At 39.3% G+C, this 23,463-nt stretch overlaps 2 protein-coding genes across 2 annotated transcripts in view; both read right to left on the bottom strand.

Moving 5' to 3' along the window:
• The window catches only part of prkar2aa (protein kinase, cAMP-dependent, regulatory, type II, alpha A), a 31,045-nt gene extending 17,447 nt beyond the window's left edge, over positions 1 to 13,598 (bottom strand). Inside the window, exon 1 of the mRNA XM_036579120.1 lies at positions 11,779 to 13,598. Coding sequence (XP_036435013.1) covers positions 11,779 to 12,031 — 253 coding nt within the window. The 5' untranslated portion in view covers positions 12,032 to 13,598. The remainder of the gene's footprint in view (positions 1 to 11,778) is intronic.
• A 2,828-nt stretch (positions 13,599 to 16,426) lies between these two features.
• Positions 16,427 to 23,463, bottom strand: part of mgll (monoglyceride lipase) — a 46,369-nt gene continuing 39,332 nt past the window's right edge. The window contains exon 8 of the mRNA XM_036579121.1: positions 16,427 to 21,640. Coding sequence (XP_036435014.1) covers positions 21,524 to 21,640 — 117 coding nt within the window. The 3' untranslated portion in view covers positions 16,427 to 21,523. The remainder of the gene's footprint in view (positions 21,641 to 23,463) is intronic.

Raw genomic sequence — 23,463 nt, 5'->3', positions numbered from 1 at the left:
CTTCATGCCTGTGCGTTTGTGATGTGTGTAGGGCAAGGTCATTTCATCTGAACGGTATCTTCTGTGCGATTAAACAAGGCCACCATTTGTCTACTTTATCTGCTCTCTGCTTGGGCAAGGTTACTGCCCATCTCTGTATCTGCACAGCCACGTTTCCAGCCTAAACGTCACAAGGACACCTGGATCCACCACGATGTCATTGTGGAATGGAAGGGAGTTTATCTGATTCATGATGTCTGCCATGACTGTGAGACAAAGGCTTGACCAACAACAGTAAACATGGTTTCACCATCTTCTAGCAATTAGCTGATTTGTTCAAAGTAAATGATCAAAGTAGATGGTGTGATGCCTGGTGCTCTCAGAAAGAGAAATGTTTTCAGTTCTGTGAGATGGAACCACAGCTTTTCTCACAAAACGGGCTAAAAGTGCCTTTGCTGAAGGCTTAGACTGTCCTCTTACTCCAGACCACCAGTCACCCACCTCCTGTCCCAATGTCCCTCTGCACTAATCAGACTGTTCAGCATGTCAGAAACAAACTGAAAATGTGTGTGTAAGTATGTTGTTAACGGGTAAAGTGTTTTATAATGAGAAGGATAGAAACCTGAAGAGCAAAGGCAATAAACTGACTAAACTAATTGTGTCAGGGACTGACACACACACAAAAAGTCACTTCCATTGCCTTTCCAGTGCCTGTGGAATTCAGATACAAATGCACAACTAGGGATAACTAGCTTGAAGATATACAATCTACACTTCAACATAACTAATGTTGTGTCATTTTTCTCTGGTTTGCATGTCAGTCTCATGGCACAGTCACTGCTAGTTCTTAATCATATTAGGTGACAAAACCTAAGAGAATTTAGGCTGAAACGAAAAGTAGCCAAGCAATCTCTAACGACACCAGAACACAAATCAATTTGCAGATCTGGAGTAGTATTTTAAGCAGTTTGTGGTTATGCAAGAAGAACTCTGTTAGTTGATTACTTATGCCTCTCTCTACTTTATTACTTATTCCTATCTCTACTTTATCACTCATTCATGTTGTAAATGTAATGTTTGCTGCATATGATCACCAGAGTTACAAAAGAAAGTTAACTTTGGAAAAACTCTTATGATAACAGCACTCGTCAACATTCCTGATCTGAGCATCGTCGGATCAACCTTCCAACGAAGGTTCATTCACAGTTGCTTTTCACGTACAGGACGAGTTGTTTTAGTGAGTTTACATGCGTAATTTTAGCTGCAATAACATCAGTTATTACTTTACTATTTATGTCTTATTTACGTTCGATGTCCATTTAACTATTGAGATTTTTTTTAAAACTACACATTTGGACAGTTGCCTCTGGCTATTATGTCAAACCCCATGTGGATTTATATAGTCTAAACAACAATGGAGTATAAATGTAGCAGCTTTTTCATATCCTGTCTAAGCAGTGACCTTTACCCACTAGGCTTTCTGAATAGACAACCCTGAACAAAGGTTTATTTTAGCTTGACCTAGTATTAACTCTTAGCTGGTGCCCACATCCTTTACATTCTTCTCACAGACATTCATTCATTTGAAGTCTTTTTTGAAAACAGCTCAACATTCTTAAGCAAAAAACTCTTTAAACTGTTAAAAATAGAGAGAACAGCTTTGCTAAAAACTTGTACTCTCACATACATCTTATATTGGCACATTATCTTATATTGGCATCATCTCTTTCAATGTCTTGTTTTTTAGTAGACGCCAACTAGGATCACTCCGTGCTACCTGAGCCGCCAGGATAGGGGCACTGGAAAAAAAATGAAAGAGTGTGAGAAAGACAAACAATGAAGGATGAGTTTGTCTTCTCTTCCTCATTCTGCCGTTGTTACAGACAGACAATGAGGAAGTATCAAAGTCCAGATTGTTATCCTGACCTGACAAAAGAGTAACCATGGGTCTTAACTAACACACACTTACACAAACCATCACGATACTCCGTCATCTTCTCTGGACAGCAATACAAACCAGTTACTCGCTTTCCAAGCACTGCAAGTTCAGACACTTCAAATATGTTGTTTTTCTTGCTGTGCATTATAGCTCCACCCAAAACTGTATTATTCCAGGACCATATATGTTAATTTCTATGTGCCAAATTTCTAGGGGTGTAACAAAACAACGTATTGTTCTGTAACATAAAATATTGTACTGTATCACTGTAGTGTGACTTGCGTGCTAGCTCAGAATAGTGTGTTAGCTTGGGGCTGACGCATCTCAGGGCTAAAGTGTTAGGCTGGGGCACTACACAGCACAGCTTTTGTTAAATGTTTATATGCTGCTAAGAAACAAGTCTCATTGGATTCACTGTGCCACTCTAAAGTCTCAAAAAACGAGACTCTATAATGTTAATGGGCTCAATAAACTCAAAAAATGAAACTAGAGGTGCATCAAAGTTCTGCCCACCAAATATTTGTCCAAAAATGGTCAAAAATGGTCTTCATTTAAAAGAGAAAAATGGTAAAACATTGTCCTAAAAAAAACAAAACAAAAACAAAGATTAAATGGTAACTAATCACAGGCATGTTCAAAAGCAGTGAAACTCAGTTCAAATTCACAGTTAAAATGTCAGTTGTATTTCACAGTTTCTACGAAGAAAATTAGACAAGTGATTTTTTAATCTTTCTTCAGCTTCTCCACTATAGGTTTGATATAACTTAAAACATCATGCTTGATATGCAGAGCAAGCAAAACAACAGATGTAGAAAGCGAAGTACCTGCCACCATGCTGACGCTATCTGGAATTAAAACAAAACAAACAAACAAAACAAAAAAAACGCAGCGCGCGACAATGCAAAGCATGACTAAATATAATGAAATTCACTGGCTTGGAAGACCAACTGTTCTCCATCAGCCAATGTCCTGTAATAATTTTTGTAAGTTTATTTTATGTAAACTCTTTATTTACCATCAGCTCTTTTTTTCATTAATGTATTAATGAAGCACGTTTTCAAATAAAAAAAATGCCGTATCAAAAATGTAATGAATCACAACACCACAGTATCGCATCAAACCTGATGATGAATTCTGCATTACCACAATCTTCCACTATCTGGACCACCAATTCTGAAGGAAAAAAAAAGTGTAATACAATTTATGTCTCTATATGATTTCATATCATATTACTGGGACATTATTTAGTGTCCATACAAACGTGTGTTGCTACAACAATCCTAAAACTGCACGCTCATATACAATATATAATTATACATATACAACATATACAAATAATTATGACAAACCAATAAACAAACAAAATGTTTTAGACAATAGCCCAATGTTGCCCAATCAGGGCTAAGTAGAGGCTGTTTGACATTCAGTGTTTATACAAAAGGGCGGGCGATAGGCTAACAATCACCACAAAATATCACAGAATTGTGGTCAATGCTGGAAATCAACATTTTATAATGCAGACGCTGATACATAAGGACTTACAATATGTAGAAATTGGATCTACATTTACATGGATTGGCATTACTGAGAAATATTTAAAACCAGTTGACTAATTATGCACTCCTTGTAATGAAACATGCAGTTTGTCAGTGTTCTTTAAGTACATAATGACATCCATGTTATTTTCAGAAAAGCATAGTGATGTAATATAATTTATCAATATAATATTAAATACCGCTATACTGCCCACCCCTAATTATGACGTTAATAAAGATGTACACATCAAAGTTTGCACTTAAGGCACCACTCTGATAAAATACAATGCTTTTCTTCCCCACTCCTCATGAACTCAAGATAAAACAATCCCTGTGATCTGGAACAAGAGGAGGAGGCTTTAAGATATTTTATCTGAACTAGAATGAAGCCATATGAAGGGAGGGTAAGAATAATTTAATTACAGCTTCATTATACGTTTACCTAAATGCAATTCAGATTCTTTTCCCTGGAAAGCATGCAGTGCAGAGCCATACTGGACTGATTAAAGGTTATGACCCATGACTTTACATCTGTTCAGCACACAGGGCCAGCATCACATAAACACAAACAAACACAGATAAACACAGGCAACAGACAGCTGCCCACTGGTACTCACGGAAGCCACAATTTGCCCATTTCATTTGGTATCTATTCAGCGATCACAGCACCCTAACAGGTTTGTTTCAATACTATGTTCTCACTCACATAGGTCAGGAATACCAGAACAAGGCTCTCAGAAGCATTAGCATAAACAGGGCATGATTGACTCAGCATTTGAGGCATTTCTAACTGCAGGGCCAACGGCAACCTGAGACGTTTCACTCAAAATTAGACTCTAAAAACAAATAGCTGCACACACAGGAACTACAGCAGACTACTGCAACACTTAACTTCTTTACTCACAAACAAAGACTCTATGTGCCCTTTATGTAAGCACACACTTTTCCCTGAAAACACTTACGGTACACTCACATGCATGCATGCATGCACACACAGCAAATACAGGACCAGTTTAGAATTCCAAAGAAGGTATCTAGTCCATAAAATAACAGCTGCTATACAACACATCCATCCAAAGCAGAACCATTTAATATGCATTAGTATTAATATGATTAAGGACACATGACTATATGGACGTACGACTATATTTCTACACTGAAAGGTTCAGGTTGAATGCTTTAACAAGCATTAACCCCAAAAGTGGTAAACTTCACTTTCTTGCTGTGAAGTTCACTACAACGTAAAGTATGTCCATTGTGATTATCAGAAACACGGGTCAAACTGTACTTCATACTCAGAGACATAAAACACTACTTTAAAGTCCTTGACATTTTTCTGTTGTCAAAGTCTTGCTTTAAAAATGCACTGCATACTTCTACAATCTTCAAACTGCTTCTGTCTACAAGGTCAAGAGCACCAAAGTGCATTTCTTAGGAAAAAACAAAGTACAGCAGGGCCACTGTTACACATCTTCTTAGTATTTTTTTCCCTATCATTCTACATTTCACCTGTAAGCCTGAATAATGAGGTCAATCCCAGTTTAATTAAGTCTATTCTAAACAAATTAAACAAATTATGGCTACATTAACTGGAACTCACATAAATAAATATTCTAAACCCAAAGCAACCCACTCCAAATTATTGATTCCAGTTCCATAATGTACATGAAAAAACCCAAGGCTTTTGTTGGGGTAAACTACTGATGTTACAAACATAAAACTAGCGCTCGGTTCATGGTGAGAAAAGAAATCAAACTAAGGAATAACAGATGTTTCTGTCTTTAGGCCCTTCTTAAGTGCTTCTTTAGTAAATATAGTCACCATAATGATTATTACCCAACAGCAATCCATAGGAATGTATGATGCGGATGGTGGAGAAGGTACAAGGTACAGATGACGCACAGCTTCACTGTAACTACAGTTTTTATTACTGTTTCTAGATACTTCAAGGAAACAGTGATAAAAAAAGTTTCATCTGAGAGACACACACTTTTACTTCATGTGTATCTCTCCAGGCAGCATTTTCTAACAATGATGGCAAAAAACAAAATAACAGATTGCAGACTGACCACCCTCCAGTGCATATGTCACTATGCAAAAGGTTACCTATGATCATTAGTCTGGCAACTAACTTTACTCTGACAGTCTACTCATCATGTGAATTTATCATGTTTCGTATCAGTTACCTTCCTTTTTATAAATTCACTGTTTGAGTTAAAAGGTAAAATACAACGTCACCAGGTTATTAACATTAGCTGAAGTGAAAACAGACAATTAGCATTTGTCTGCTTACCTTAGCCTTTTTCCGGCTTTAATTTCAAACCACATATCCATCTACTATGGATATGTGGTGTGAGTTTTCTACAGTGCAGTAAAAGTATTATACTGAGTGTCATCTGCGTGACACATCCTGTTTGTGGTAAGCGTCCTATGTGGATCTTTTTTTTACTTATGTATACTTCTTTTAGAGAGGACATGCTTATTTTTTTTTAACAATGGCTTAAAAGTCTGAATATCACAGAGTTGGGCTGTATGATGGCATACCACAGTATGTAAAAATGATGACTATATTTAAAAATTAATGAAATTGTAAAATTATTATGTATCAAATTTCTACTACATCACTGAACAGATAAACGAACACATTCTACACATTTATATTTTAGAGGGCTCACTGATTGGTGGTGTGGGAGCTCACTGACAGGCGGTGCTAACAGAAAAAGGAAAAACCTCAGGAAAACTGAGGAGCATGACAGCAGCTTAGCCACAGCAAAGAGCTACACATATCAGAACCATATACTCTCTGCACACACCACAGAACACATTCGATTTCAGCCTTCTCTCCAACACTAGTCACTCAACTTCGCGCAATCCTCTATATAGGTGTTACATACTCCCAAACTCCATAGAAAAGGTTCGATTTCATTTTTATCATCTGAATTTGTGTTGTCAACAGAGAACCAGTTTTCAGGATCAAACCTGTATTGTGGTGGGTGGCACGCTACAGATTCAAACACCACTTTCTGTCCCTTCAACAGTCACTTGACTTCACTCTCCCAGATTTTAATCAACATCTTTTATCATCTAAACTTATGTCTGTTCTTTTATTTAGCCAGAAACAAACACGTTCTGTGGTGGGCAGAGCAGTTAGCATGTGATTGAAGCTAATGCTAACCAGCTCATCTCTCCTAGTTAGCAGCACTGTTCATCCAATGTTAGATGCTTTGACATTTACTGAATGATGGCTTTAAAATCGTGCATTAGTGTGTTCACTTATTTGGTAACCATGTAAAGTAAACTACTTTTTTTCATTGAAATAATGTTAGACGAGATGGCAAAAAGTGTCATAAGTGTCTTTTATCACCAGCAGCTCAGCTTTTATGTTTTTTTTTCTCCCATAAATCCTATCATATACCATAAACCCAGGTCAAAAGACAGGTAAGTAGGATGACATGAAAAAATAGATACCGCCCAAGCCTAATATCACATTTGCCTGAAATGCCCATGCCTGAAATTGCATTGTTGTATTATAGCTTGTGTGTTAGCTTGCATTAGTCTGATAACTCATTTCTCAGATCTAGACTCAAAGAATAACACAGACATGAATTTATCTCACTTAACCCTGCTGGGCCTGGTCCCAATCCAGACAAATTAAAAGTCTTCCACTTTTCTCCTTGCCTATTGCCCACAAGGGAAATCCACATTGCTGTATGAAATCTAATTTGTAAGCCACGATGTGTAATGCTTATATCACACATTTCTATAGCACTCTGACTAAACCTGTGCTGGCAGCTGGAAGGTATTCCCTTGAATCTAGGGTCTGAAAATACTACAAAAATCTCAGCACCAAAAAATTGATCATAAAGCTGATGTAATTTTATATGGCCAAAAAATTAAAAAGACTCAGATAATTTTGTTTAATTTCTGTTTTATGGGCTGATAAGACTGTCCACTGTCAACTCAAAATAGTCAAATGACAATTCTGAATGATCAAATTTCTTAAACTCAAACTTCAGAAACCAACATAGTCCTAAAACGCTGGACATGTCTCACAGTGAAGCCTGCAGACAAGGTAGGAGAGACCTTCCTAGCACTGGTATATGAAGGCTTTGCTTCAGTGCTCACTCAAGCACAAACGAGACGGCCTGAGATATGTCATGGCTTCCTGACATAAGCAATGCCACATATTGAAATCTAAATTTACAAATTTTAACACTAAAATGTACACTTCGATACATTTCATTACAAACTCTGGTGCTGCAGCACCCTGCCACTCGTGGCTGTTTCTGCCATTTTTCAAACTAATGTGTGAAGGATTGTGGGTGACTGAAGGTCTCAAAGGATACACCGGCTGCATCCTTCAATTTCTCACAAATGAAGGACACATTTCTAGGCTGCATTTAGAAGATCCTGCAAAATGGGACGGCTTTCAGCAACGTAAGAGCTGAGAAATGCAGGCTTCCCCGGCAGCATCCTTACCTCTGAGAGACAACTACTTTGGAGGTGGAGCTTCCCAGACTTAGCAATTATATTGGTCTGTGTGATCTAGCTCATTTTTGATCAGTTCCCTCCACACAAATTTTAGACTCAATGATTCACATAAAACACAAGGATAACTAGAGCTGGCTAGAACAGCATTTTCCAAGCTTCAAAGGCTGCGGTGTTCAGAACACTCGGAGACAAGGTGACGTGGATGCCTGCCATGAATTTATGACTACATCCATCTAAACCTGCTGTAAATTATTTATTTTAATATTTTACACCAGTTGTGCATCATGTGACACCACAGTGGTAAAGCACGTGAAGCACAAAAATACACAGCAGCATGCTAGAAATTTCTAGGCAGACACAGTAAAGGAGTGCAGTTTTTTTGCTATAACATACAATCTAGGCTAATAAACAATCCAACAAATGTAGTTTTAACTCTTTGACAAGGTGATAATCCCTTGAGTAGGTTAATGCATCTTTCCCTCTTCACACATCTCATGGTGAGGAAGTTAGCAACAGCTCCAGCAGCAAGTTTTTATTGCTGACCTCTTTAAAGAGCTATATAACATTTATTTAAGCAATAAATGGGCAATACATTCGTAATACATTAAAACGCAAGACAAACAGCAACCGCTTTGAACTCGCGGCGCGTTTGTGTCTCGTTTGGTCTGGTCTGAAATGACAAGCGTTGCAGAGTGGTTCCGAATTACTACGCGTGCCGTGTCACATCTGGTGTGAAATGGGCTTAACGGCCTTTACTGATTAAATGTACTGTCGTTAAGTCTAGCTTCTGAATCCTAAATAGAGAAGCTAACGCCAGCACAAACAAATACTCAAGTATTCAAATTATGTTATTCTCATGCTGATGTTTAGGTTTGTATGTACACGTGTACATTTTGGTGTTAAACTTTGCCATTTCAGCCTACGATGCAGTTGTTATCTTAGCAGTCTCTAAAGAAGATAACTTCTGTGAATTATCAACAGCACCACTTTCTCCAGTTAAAGTGAAATATTTTCTCTGAATACACTGACCAAAGTGCTAATGCGACTTCAACAACAAACTGTAAAAGGGTGAAAGCAGCACAGAAAAAAGAGCTGAGGCATAATCCATTCAGGCACATATTAGAATATTACACAACTTGATGCAATACGATTAAGAGATTTGCCCACTTGTGACAACAATCCCTCTCTTGTTCCATCAGTCCTTTTATCTTAATACTCTCTTTTAGGAGGTGTCATGGTATTGGTTTACGACAGTATGATAAGAGGGACAGAAATAATGCTGTCCAAGGGTCAGTCTAATGAAATCATGCTTCAAAAAGATTTACAATTACATAAAAGTAAAAAAAATATGTAATCTTTTAATTATAAATTGTTGCCAAAAATTCGTTTAACATACCCAAACATCACAAGAGGAGACTACAAGGACTGATACTGGACGTACCTTTCATTCTGTGCTGTAATTTTATGGTCATGGAAAAACTTACCATGCTATTAAGTCTAATTTATACTTTGGGTGAAAAGCAATAGACGACAAGTGTCGTCCGGCACCCCGTAGTTTGCATACACTTGAAGTACGTATGCTTTGGCGACAGGTCCTAGTGTCTCTATGGTAACAAAAAACTGCTGGTGCATTTCTTGAAAACATGGCAGCCCCATTATATTGAGAGGTAATAATGCATGCTTTGGAGAATTCGGCCTTATTCAGCTTTAACCCTGACAATGAAAGTGCTCAAGGTTGAAGTTAATTTAGCTGTTTTTATAGGTCAGAAAACCACTGCAAATACTAAATCAGCTATTCTACTACATACTTACATGGTGATGCAACACTTAACCTAATTAAGGCTTTACAAAACATTTTGTAACATTGCATTTCATATGTTGCAAACTGGACTGAAACACTGCCACTGTTTAGAAAAGTGAACCTAATCAATTTTATTTCAAGGACTGTTTCATTTTGAGATGATCTTTAATGGTATTTTCTAAAATCAGATGACAATGAAGCAAAGATCATTTTGTAGTAGGTAATCTATTTTCATGGTAGCACATTAATCTTGTTCTGTCAATTAGATTATGCACAGTTTCACAGTCTTAATAAGCTTACATCAATTCTCCTTATTTTACAGTTTCTCTCTGTTTTCTTGTGTCAAGCTATCCATATGAAATCATCTCTTTCTATCCTGGATACATCTCCGCAGAACGTGTCTGGGGATTCTGACAGCAGTGGATGCCTTAAGCAATTACAGAACTTTTGGTTCTGTGCTCCCAGTAAACAAGGAGAATATAGACATGGGTAGAAACACATGGTGTGTAATTACAGAAGAATCCACTCCAGGCCACCTTCTATGAATACTAGTAACTTTACTGCACAACAGTACTGGAAACAAACCAGTCAATCCGATTGATTGTTATACCACAAAGGCTGATGGCAGGATGCCCGCCACATTCATTTAATTGGCTATTTAGTTTCGTCTTTTATTTTCAGCAAGTGGGTTAGAGTTATCCCACCTAAGAGGCTTTTACTTATGAGCGAAAGAAACCACTACACACCACTACATGGAAAACTGTTTTTTGCTACATTGTTCATTTGCTAAGAAGTGCAGTCATAATCAAGAGTGACAAACAAAATGGCTTTAATTGTCGGCTTCTGCGAATGCAGTTCAGCAGAGATCACTACTGTGATAATCTATTATAGAGACCAACTGGTTTCAACTTTGACCAAACTACAGCAGTATTAAAATCTCTTTTCTTTCAATCTGTAAGCCCATGAGGGGAATCCTTGCATGACATACCCATGGGAAGTGCCTAGTAGGGGTGCAACGACTTCAGTCCAGTATCAAAAACAAAAAAATGAATGTTCAAAAAAGTGTAAAACTATCACAGGCTCATCTGAGGGTCTTGTTTGCCATTTTTCACGGAAATCACAAAACAGGAAAAAAGAACACCTAGTTATGGTCAATCCGTAATTCCAGACTCATCGTAGACTTAACACATTTAAATTGCCTTTTGTTCGGTTTCGGGGATTGAAAATAAACACACCATATAAGGTTTATATGAGGCAGTTCTGTGTAATAACTCGACAGATTTGAAGTAGCATCAATACATTCAATCTGGACAAAATATATATTGCTTCACCCAGGGCCAACAGAGCAGTGTGATTGGTATGCATCATTAGTCTAATAGATTTACAGCTCTATGCTGGTTTTCAGTAAAGTTATTCAGGTTCCTCTAACGCTTCGTCTGATTGTAATGTTGGTTTTAGTGTGAGCAGTTCACACGCAGTGAAACCCGAGCACACTGAACTGAGAGCCGTGCAACATGAAAGAGAATCAGGGTTCCTTTGATGCAGGCCTGTGCGCATCTCCTCATTGTAAAAAAAATCGCGTTAGCATTCTCAATGACCAACTCGCATCCATTCATTCACACAGCCGCTCATACAACCACCACCAATCCACTGCCAGACCTGAGACATCACAGCCCGAACTCACAATAAACGTACGTCACCACAGACGCACAATTTATTAACGGGTTAAAGTGGACAAAACGCATCTGGTGGGAGATTTACATCAGATAGAGGGGGCTGCACCCCCTCCATGCTGTCAATCATACGGATGATTACCATGGTAACGGTGCACGGCAACCAGCTCTACTCTTATTCGACTCTGCTTTGACAGAAGACCCCGTTTAATCACCATACTGATCACAAAATACACCCGCACTGTTTGAGCATAAGTGTCAAACGCAAAAGATCTTAAGCAGGTTACTGTGATGGAGCTGTGAACTGATTCACCGACTTAAGTCTAACGTTCATCAACAGACGAGGTTAATGTTACTTACGCTCGAAGTCCGAGTCGTCCTCGTCGTCGTCTTCGTCTCCGTTAGATTCCGTTTGCATCGGCTCGCCATCAAACATCACCCCCTTGCCGCCGGATTTGGCAGTGGCCCCAGACCCATCTTGGCTCCTCGTATCCCTCAGACGAGTGAAATACTGCACGGCAAACTCCACCAGGTCCGGGGGCCTTTGGCGTAGCACCTCCACGGTGTAGCCTTGCAGCAACTCGGTCAGACCAACTGGTATCTCAATACTCATGGCTGTACGGCGGTGATATCCTGATTTCTAACTATATGTATATATATATATATAGATATATATATTTATAATTTCTGGACTGAAACGTACAAAAATATAAATAAACTTCTCCTTATCAGTCCATGCAGTGGACGGTTTGCAGTACTGAAAACGCTTGCTGCCAAGGGAGCAAGCCACCGCTGTACTTAGTGGTTGCAATTAATTAGCTAGGTGGCAATCTAACACGGACTGGAACGGCTGAAAACATACGTCCCAATCCCCTGGGAGGAATTAGCAGGAGTGCCAAGAAATACAAAGAAGCACAACTTTCACCAAATTCAATGAAAATCCCAACTCGCTAATGGAGAAACGTTTGCCTAGTTCTAATTAACTTGCATGCCCGTTGCTCGGCTCGAGTTTCGATATGTCCAAGTCAGTGTGACAATCATATAGCTTTAGCCACAAAAAGTTATTAGACGATGTCTAGTGCGTAAACTTGTCAAACAAATGAAGCAGATGAAATACCTCAATGGTTTCACCTTCCTACGGGTGGTTTAGCCTCACGGAGTGTGGATTAGCTTTACAGCTAAACAGGTTAGCTTTTATAAGGCCAATGGATTACCTATCCGAGCACGTTAAGAAATAATGTTTTAGTATCAAGTACCCAATGTACAGTCGTAAACTGGTGTGTAAGAGTATAAAACAGCTCTACGCCTATGTAATCTTTGTAGGTGCCCTGTGACACCTTTGACAAGCTGCTGAGCTTTTCGCTGATGTCAAGAGAACTAACGCTAGCAAGAGACTGTTAGCTGGCTAACTCCAGGCAGCTGGTCACGTCTGTGACTTTATATCTCAGTTTGGCAGATCCTCTGACGCTTGTTTTGCTCGCTCCGTCGTCGTTTGCCCTCTTGACGTTCGTTCACTTTGTTAGGGTATGAACGAAAGCTGTTCTTGAAGAACTGATAGCTGAATGGTAGGTAGTTTGACGATACGAAAGTTACAAGACGCTCACCAGAGGTAGCTGTGTTGTAAGACTGCCTTGCCCAAGACGCCACCAGGCTTAGCCGCTGCTAGCTACCAGGCTAAGTGCTGTAGCTAGCTGCAGTTAGCCAGCCAGCCAGCCAGAGAGAGAGAGATAAGTGGGGAGGGGTGGGGACAGGGAGGCAGATTAAGCTCGCTTGTCCTCAGAAGCAGGCCAGTTTTACTTCAGTCCAATAAATCAACAGGCCCGGCGTGAAACCCACCCATAAACGACAGCTAGCTAAGCTAACTAGCGACGCACAACAGGTCGGCTAGCCAGCAACAATCTCCCCCTAGCCAACCAGCGAGCTACCAGCTAGCCAACTAGCAGAACCCGGTGAAATCCCCCAAAACGAAAAACTGCCAAAAACTTTCTCCTCCGTATTAGTTCTCCTTTTCCTTCTTTCAGCGGTGCGGTCCGATTTGGATACGTTTGGGCGTGATATAATGAAGTTCCCCCAAAATATATATTTTTTTTAAAAAAAAAAGCCTTTTTTCGAATCGCCCGTTTCTGCCTCACGTCGAGGCGCGCTCTCCCCTTCTACTCCACGAGCCGCGCTTTGGGGGCGTGGTCACATACTTACAGCGCGGACGACTTTGACTGACGTCCAAAATCGACCAATTACGTCGCAGCCAGCCGAGAAGGGCGTGTCCGTGAGAATTTAGAAGCGGGTGATAAAATGACAGCTTGTGCGGCGCCGTATGACCCAACAGGCTGAAACGTCAGCGTTACATTCCAGCCAGCGTCGTAGCAGAGCGCTGAAAACCACACCTGGAGAGCAGAGCAGGTGCCTCTCTGCTGGAAAACTGAACAGGAGAGAGAACGAGCGGTTTTAATAAGAGTTTAACAGGTCGTAAGAAGCAAGGAGGTTATGTGAACGTGACATGTACATTGCATTGGCTACATACTGCGAACTACATAATACTTACATAATTACTCTCTTCAGATTGATGCGTTGATTAATAGGTCGATTATCTGGGGTAGGGTGTCCGTCACTATCCTTTTCTCGGTATACCTAGAAGGGCTCTAATTTAAGGCTATCCACGTAACACGCTACGCCACTGGGGTTGGATTTCCCTATTGCGTGTCACCGGTGGGGCAAATATAGAGCAGCCTTTCTAATCTCGGGCCTCCTTACCTGGCGGGCACAGGTAAAGCCTCAGCCACGGAGGACCTACCCGCAAATCCTCAGCTTGCTTCTGCTTCCCCCCAAAAGGTTACAGGTGCCCCCTGGCGGGTGAAAATAACTAACGTGAGGTATAAACTACAATGTTGACCTAACTACTGGTTAGGCCGCCTTTATTCGTGTTAGAACTAACACACGAGAAGAGCGAATATGCAAAAGGGCCAAGGGCATAGTAATGAACTATTCTATTCTATTCTATTCTATCTGTTTGGCTAAATCTAGTACAGCAATGTACAGGATAGACCAAAGGACAAATCTGGATTGGGCCTCCAAAAGCCCAAAGGGATCCACAGCCCGTCAGAATTAGGGCAGGCCATCACTCAGAGAGAAACTGGAGCAGTCAGGTACCGAGGGAAGCTCTAGATAATCACTTGAAATGTACCTGGAAGTAACAAAGCTACGAAAGCTTAAAGGGCCAATATCATGGAAACTGAATTTTCCTCAGCTTTTATTTTTAAAGCGAAACGCAATCAGTCTCCAACCCATATAGTCTGTATATGGATAGTAAGCGACAAAACAGCCCACTTTTAATTCATTGTTTTTGTGCTGTCACAAAAACCAACACATGTACATTCATTTTCTTATTCAGCCTACAGAAGTCTAGCCCCACCCATTCATGTTAAAGTGTTTTCAGCCTGGACTGCTTTTTGAATGAGGCACAGCACAGCCAATCAATCTTTTGAATCCTATGGGATAAAGAGAGGACGCGTAAAAATGAATTACGACCGTTTTGCTATATAAACCACACAAATGGCACAAGTATATAGTAAAACGCTGATAAAGTGTAGGATATGGGCCTTTACAAGATTCATTAACTCGATGCCATCTTGGAAGCTCTGCACAAGGCTGTGTTCCAAAAGTACATTTACATCCACAATCTACTCAAAAAGCAGATCATCCGCGTGGATCCGTAAGCTTCCTTACCTGACGGCATATTTTTTACATTCAAATCTATAGGCGTGAGTAAAAGCTGGGAGTGCCATTTGGATGATCGTGACACCTCAGCGAGGGGGCGACTCGCTTTCATTTTTGCCCTTTTTGCCAGTGTGCGTGGGCGAGGATTACCCACACTACAGTGTAGTAAGGAGGCGCCATCTACTGTTCATTCTGAGAAGCTGCAAGTGACGCCTAAATATGCAACCCACTGCAAACACAGTGACTAAGTTCAGTTGTTTCAATTGTGTACGTAATCTCCACAGGAATAAGACATGTTATTGCTGAAGTGAGCAAAGTCAAAACAAAACTACTGTGTTTATGTGCTGTATTTTATTTATGATGTACGCATGTGAAAACATTAATAGCATTACTTTTTGTGTAGACTATGGCAGTGTTTCTCACCTGTGTGGTCCAGCTGCACTGCAGACTTTTGTGTTTTCATGCATTACATGACACCAACGTTTTATTCTATTCTCTTCTATTGAATTCATCTCAACAACTTTGCAAAACATCATTCTCTAATGATAGGATGCAGATAAAACATGAAATTGTGCAATGCAGGTGAACTGTGCTTTTTATTATTTTAAGCATATGTTACTAACCAAGACAGCAACATATGTGCTATATAAATACATATACACATGGATTCTGCTACATAATTAAAGGGCATTTTATAGGTCTTTCACAAATCCTGCATAATTCGATCATTAAGATGTAAGCAAAGTAATTCAGAGTGGTTCAATGTGAACCATAATAACTTGGAAACAGGGGTCGCGATGTTTACTGCCCAAAAATAGCAATTTTATTTGCTATCTAATGATCAGTGATTCCACACGTCTTCTGAGTTTTTATAGGGAACGTTGATAATAAAATAGTAGCAGTTATTTAACTAGTAGTTAATAGTAAAATAGTGGATGATCTAAAAAAAAAATGTTTTCTTCAGGTGCTGTTTTGCCTTACAGCACCCTGCATGTACCTCTCCACCTTGCAAATATAAAAAAATACATTATAAAAATGACTTACACAAACATATTCATCACCATGGAATGTAATAACTTTTTCTGAGAGTTTTTAGAGGCGTTTCTCGTTCCTATTGCCACCACTGTGAATAATTCTGACTCTGTGAGTTTCACTGAAATGGCGCATTTCACATCAAAACACTCTGAATGACTTACATCTTACAACTCATTGACTGAAATTTGTACAAATTTTGAAAAATCAGGGGGATTCCCCATTGGCCCTGTGCACAGGAATGACGACTAAAACACTGTAATCTTGTAACAGTCTTCATTTATTGATCAACTGGCCATAGGAAGTCGAAATTAAACAGTTCAATCACAACATTGTTTTTCAGAATTATATTACAGTATATTAGTAGTAATTTTTAAAAACTTTTTACATGCATATACAAACAGTAGTCAAGAAAACATTTCTGCATCTGGCCTCATGAACTCAGGCTTTTAAATGTGTCATGAAGTCTGAAGGAGTTCACATTAGATTGTGCAGTACAACTGCTAAATAGTGCTGTGTGAGTGGACTTCAAAAGACCGGTCATGAACTTTTGACAGCTGGTCATTAATGGTGGTTAGCCATACTGCCCATGGGCTTTAGAGTGATGTAGTCATGTCAGTACTTGTAGAAGTAACTTTACTTCTACTTCTTTTATACTGAAGCAGAATACAGAAATAGTACATACCCGCATCAGATGGCAAGTGGGCTGGCCAGCTGAGATTAAGAGTAGTCTACATTTAAATGAACGATTAGAAGAAAAAACAATTTTACACAATTTTATACTTGCCCCAGATGTAGTCAATCATCGATATTACGAGTCCAGTTTCTTTTATATTTTTAAACCTGAGATACGAGGCTAGCGGCACAACACACATTGTCTAAAATGTCTAATTTATGCTACCTCTTAAACTACATTGACAAGTCTGTGTGACCTTATTGAAGACTTGGTTGCAGTTCGATTGGGCTGAGAGGCGTTTTTTTTACAAAAAAGGTTTGGGTGACTTGACTTGTAGTGTTTGTTAGCAACATTTGCCTCATAGCTACTGTACTAAACTAAAGAAGCAAAATTTGGACACCAAAAGTGTTTTGGCTAATCAACTACATCTTGAGTAAGTGGGAAATTGTATATCAATCCATTCCTCCATTTCTTTAACATTAAACACAGCAAAAGAGCTTAAAAATATAAAGAACAATGCTGTCATATAAGGAGTAATGGACTCCAACTCAACCACTGACAGTACAGAGATTCACTTCTTGGGGCTACACTCTTAAAAATAAAGGTTCCTAAATGGTTCTTGGCTTGGACGTCTGGTTCTAAGAAAAAACATTAGCTGGTGTACAGCCTTTACATTCTGTGGTGATTCTTTAAACTTTAAAAAGGTTCTTCAACTCACTTACACAAGAGTTGAAGAACCATCCATTGAAACGTTATATAGGGAACCAAAAGTGGTTCTTTTATATCATCGCTCCAAAGAATCCTTTTCAGCCCCTTTATTTTGAAGAGTGTCTCTCCTACTTCACTGCTAGAACATGTTTTACGAAGCTTCATGAACGCTTAAAGAAACAGTCCAAAGTCATAGAGTCATCGCTTACAGTGTTTGTAACTATTCTCAACTTGTGCACAAAATGGCATCACCCTGGCCTACATAAAAAACTTTTTAAGTAAAAGATATCTGATTATAGTCCATTTTGTATGCCAAATGATTAATCCGATTATACTGAATACTGCTTGTAACTGCTTGTAATTGTTTAACAGGGTGGACTTATTTGCACTAAAAGACTTGCTCCCTGAGACCAGATGAAGGTGCAAGTACAACCTGCACAACGTGCAACACTGCACAGGGAAGAACGTTCAGTTGATGAGCACTGAGTCGTGGTGGAGTGCCCTATGTGGAAAATGACCAGTTAGGTACCTCCACACAATCTGTATATACTACACGCACACATATATATATATATATATATATATATATATATACACATGAGGTCAGCACCAGTCTCTGTTTACCATTCATGAAAAATGGGGAATTAGAAGAGCGTGTCTGAATGAAAAAAGGTCTGGTTTGCCACAAACATCACAGCACAAAGATCACGCTAAGATAGCTGAGCACTCTGTAACAATGATGATTTTAAATGAATAGATTTTAAAACAGCAGCATGTGTGCCCATACAAAAATGTCATATATTGAGAATATATTCTGATATATTCTATTTGCATTTTGGAATTATACTGACAAAATATTGCAATATATTCCATTTTCCTCTTGATGTCTTCTCTGTAGCTTTAAACAAGACAAGGAGATACTTGTGGCCCTGAAATTGTCAGTATAACTATCAGATATTACAGTATGTTACGATAATGACATGATTGCAAACAGCTAATTTTCTTTTTTTTGCGACAGAGAAGACAGCATTTGTGCACCGTTCAGTCATGTTAAAAGCTAAAAATCAATTGCATTTCTCTTTCTAATGCTACAGTGTCTTTTGGAAACCAGGCCCAAATTGTTTATGACAATATTTCGTTCATGTGGTATTTTTTGGGATGATTCTGATTTTGCTGAGAAGTTTCCTCCTGAACAAAGAAGACTATTTTGACTGAGATTTAAACAGGTATACTTCTGAAAATAGTAACATTCTTTTTTTTCACTTGAAGAGTATTTACATTCTTGTGCAAATATTCTAAATAAAGTTTAAACAAGACATTATAGTAGTGCCCACATGTCTCAGAAAACTATTATTCATAAGAGAGCTTAGGTCAGCAGGATTAATAAAAATTCTTACAGAAATAATGAGTTATTATTTAAAATCTATTTAAAATCTAGAATTGTAAAAAGTGTCCCTCATTTCACCAATAAAAGGCCTCTAAGAGGATCAGAAGCAAACCTCTGTAACAAAAAATGCTTTTTGCCTACATAAGTACAATTTTATAGGGTGTTATATTTGACTGGCCCTGCAACAGTCCATTTCCACCTACGAATGCCATTTACCCCCTGCTGGACTGCCATCTGACCTTTAGGCGCTCATAGAGGTCAAGAACTATTGCAGCAATGTTGTAGACTTAGGAGTAACACAGCAATATACATGTAAAGTTACACATCAGTAACAATGCACATAAGGAATGTAACATTTCCAGACTTTACAGGGAGGCGTCAGCTGCTAACAGATGCATTCATGTTCAGCGTCCTGACACATTGTAGTAGAACAGTCATGGCCAGGCCAACCCCCATATACGGGAACCGAACAGTCTGTAGTCTTTGGAACAGTCATGAGTCAAGAACAACTAGACGAGCCAACTGAAGGCTCAGCCAGTTCAGTGGGACTTATTGTCATATCAGTTTTCATTTCACCATGATAAATTCTGCTCTGTTCACAGTGATGTGTGTTTATATGTATTAGGGACGCACAATGATATCGTGATCATATCGGTGTCGACAGATTATTATTATTAAAAATACTGAAACTACGGATGTTTGGATTTGAGCAATAATTCAAACTGATATTTATCATATTCTGGAAGAGGTGAATGTTTAGGTGACACTAAACTATTATGCTAAAATGCCTGCATTTACTGCATTTGTCATCTTTTACAAATAAGCATTACATTTCTCTTAATAATTCTGTATTTGGGACAGGCTTAATCACAATTTCTGCATTTTATAAGTGTGTGAATCTGCACGAGAATCTGTATCGGCAGATATGTCAATGAAAAATGTAGATATTTGTATACTGCCACTGGTCATCGCTGTCAGAACAAAACCTTGCATCTCCATTTTTGTGTTTTTTTTGTGGGAATTGTCATCTGCTCTTTACAATGTGTTAAAATTTCATGATGAGTGGACTAATAGAAATGCTCCAAAAGTATGTGGAAAAAAAGTGATGAAGTTACCATTTTGAGGGTACAAGGTTTTGCCATACATAAACAGGGGTTAAACTGGAAACTGGAGCCTTCTCAGCCTTCTAACCATCTAATACATCTAATAAACTGATGGAGCTCATAGCAATATTAATCTACAAACACTAATAGCCAGCTAGCAAGGTCCAAATGTGTCTCTAGCACATTTAATAACAGTCAGTTGCCAAAACAGTAGGCTAAACATCTAAACATCATAGTTATGCAAGTCTGTCAAATTAAGAAAAAAGTCATGTACATAGAACAGGCCTACTGTATGAACAATGTTTGGTTTAGCTACTCAGTCTTGACATCTGGCTATGCAAACTTGGCTCGATACCTCTGTGACAGAAAGCTTTGGAATTACTTTGGATTTCATAGAATAAATGATGGCAAATAATCTCTACTTGCTCTAATCGCTACTTAAAGATTGAGGCATAACGAACAAACTTACTTATCAAGTTATAATGTTATGAAACTGCAGGAATGATTCAGTATGGACTCAACATATGTTTGTGAATGACAAGAGGGGGACATGCCGTATAAAACTGAAGCAGCAAAAAACAAACTAACTTTTTGGTGGGGGGTTATTTATCTTTGATAAACGATATGAAGCGAAGGTGGTGGAGCTCTGTTCCAGTGTGCTCCAGCCCAGTTTAACCCCTGTACATATATATATATACAGCACACAGGGTCTTTTCCTGGAGCCATGTGAACAAGAACAAGCGTGTGAATGTGTGTGTGGGTTAAATCCCTGTGACTGATGAGAGCTCGAGGGTGTTCCCCCACGGCCATGCTGCCCAAGCTGGTCTCTCTCTACTTCATTCATCTCGCTGAACGCCCAGTTTAAATCGCTCGGCAGCCATTCTCCTCTCTATTCCCTGTGCTCTCCCACTCTGTTACCATGACATCCTCTTTTATAATTAATTCTTTTTTTTCTGCCAAAGGCTCAGTTATTTCATAGTGTTGCCTTGGTAACTGAGCAGAGCGTGCAGTACCACTCTTGTACAGATGGGGCAGCAGAGTGCAATGCAACAGCTCTAACTAACGAGAACGCAACATCAAAGAAAATAATACAGAGAACAAAGGGCAGCTGTGTTCTGTTACCGCAGCAACACACAAAGGACAGCCTGGTACTGGGGGCAGCCAGGCTCATTATTTTCCTTCTGACGATTGCCACGGTAACATGTGAGCCGCACCCCGTGGCGCTGTAAGCGTGGGGTGAAAAAAAGACAAGCTTGACACATTAGCCTCTAACAATCCTCTAAGCTAAAAACATCAAAGCTTTGACCCTGGTGCCAAGGGTCAGACAGCACTGACCTCTGACCGCTCACAGATTGATAATAATGAGTATAATTAAGTTTAGTTGAAGTTCAGCTGGAAGAGTTGTTGTAAAGAGATGAGAGAAGTGAAAATTGTCAGAGGGGTGGGGCCTGGTTAAGCGGGCGTGGCTTGTGGGAAGATCGACAGCTAAGGCCCAGAGTGGGCAGGAAGACGCTCCAGGATCCAGGCGTTCACTTCTTGTAGGACAGACTCTGCCGTCTCAGGCAAATCGTGGTGCAGGGCGTGGTAGGCGCCTTCATATACCTGATTCATGCACACAAACATACGCACAAACATGGGTGATCTTGCACATTCAGAGATAACCACAAACACAAAAACATGCCAACATATGCTTTGATCAGGGTTGGAATGATGGCTCTTGATGTGGCTCTTGTGAAAGCACCTGGAATGTGTTAAACATGTTACAAATGCATGCTATGCGAAAGACCAGATTTGCTGGCTTGGTCATTTTAAATATGCATGCTATGACAAAGACGAGATGTACTGGCTGGATAACTGTTCGGACCCATACATCCATGTGTACTCAAGTGTGGTAAGGCATGTTTAGAATCCAGACAGAAGTTCATGTGCTTGCTTAGGTGAATGGCATGTTTCCAATGACTTGGCACGACAACGGCATGACTAGACGTGGTCACCCATTCCATGACTTTGCATACACTCACTGTCCACTTTATTAGTTAGCTACACCTACCTTGTATCTACACTCACTGTCCATTTTATCAGGTTCAGTTATCATATCGGTGCACTTTGTAGTTCTACAGTACAGACTATAGTCCATCTGTTTCTCTGCATAATTTGTAAGGCTGTCAGTACACCATTTTTCAATGGTCAGGTCCTCCACAGGACCACCATTGAGCAGGTGTTATTTGGGTGGTGGGTCATTCTCACCAGGCAGTAACACTGACATGATAGTGTGTGTGTGCTGCAGTAATGTTGCTGCAACTCCTAAGCTATGTTTACATCTAAAAGTTTTAACACTTCAAAAGGTTGTAGGCTTTGGTAATTGTCAGTAATATTTTGTGACTGTTTTTCTACTCAAGAGAAACATGATCTCTATGCAATGTAATGGTTCAGATGAAAAAATAATTAAACATTAAATAAACAAAATTTTCTCATCAGTAGGTTTTGGGCAAGTCAGGGAAGCTAAAGGCACACAAGTTGTGAAACAGATGAAGTTAGAGATGGAAACATATGAAATACAACTTTTTTAGCAATAAACCAAAACATTTTTTGCAGGAAATGTTATTATGTAAAGCATTTTAATTGCTAAAAGTCAGTTTGATGGAAACAAGCCACTGGGCAGCAAAAATCGCTTTTTTGCATTTTCATTTTATCACTTGTAATTTGTGCAGAAAGTTGATGGAAATATAGCTAGTGCCACTGCTAGGCTGAATATGATATCGAAAATATCCAACCAACAGTGACCTCTCGCCAGAAACTGGCCACTGATGAAAGACTAGAGGATGACTAACACAAACTGTGTAGAAATAGGTGAGCTTTCATTTCTTTACTTTCTTAACTTTACATCTACAAGGTGTACCAATAAGGTAGTTGTACCTAATAAGTGGACAGTGTCACTGCAGTGCTGAGGATGATCCTTCACCCAAATAATACCTTTTCTGTGGTGGTCTTGTGGGGGTCCTGACCATTGATAACTGGGGTAAAGACTTACAAATTATGCAGAGAAACAGATGGGCTATAATCTGTAATTGGGGAACTACAAAGTGCTCCTATTTGGTAAGTAGAGATGGTAAAAAGAAAAACGAGTCCAGATATAATGTAGGTGTACCTAATAAAGTGGCCAGTGAGTGTATACGTATATATATAGACATGTGGAATCAAACACTGGGCTTAATAAACCAAGCTTTTGGGCCAGTATGCTGAACCCTTTTGTGATAGGTGATAGATATTATTCCCCCCAGTGCCCCATTATATTTTGCATTGTTCAGAAGGACATTTTGATATGCATCAAAAACTCGCCTCTTGCTGCTTCAGTGAGAACAATTTGATGATAAACAACAGACACCATCGCATAAAAAATTGTTCTGTTGTCTACTGACACAGTT

The sequence above is a fragment of the Colossoma macropomum genome, unplaced genomic scaffold, assembly GCF_904425465.1.
Source record: "Colossoma macropomum unplaced genomic scaffold, Colossoma_macropomum, whole genome shotgun sequence".
Classification (NCBI taxonomy): domain Eukaryota; kingdom Metazoa; phylum Chordata; class Actinopteri; order Characiformes; family Serrasalmidae; genus Colossoma; species Colossoma macropomum.
Note: the sequence above shows the minus strand (reverse complement) of the source record. Positions and strands in the feature narration are given on the sequence as shown.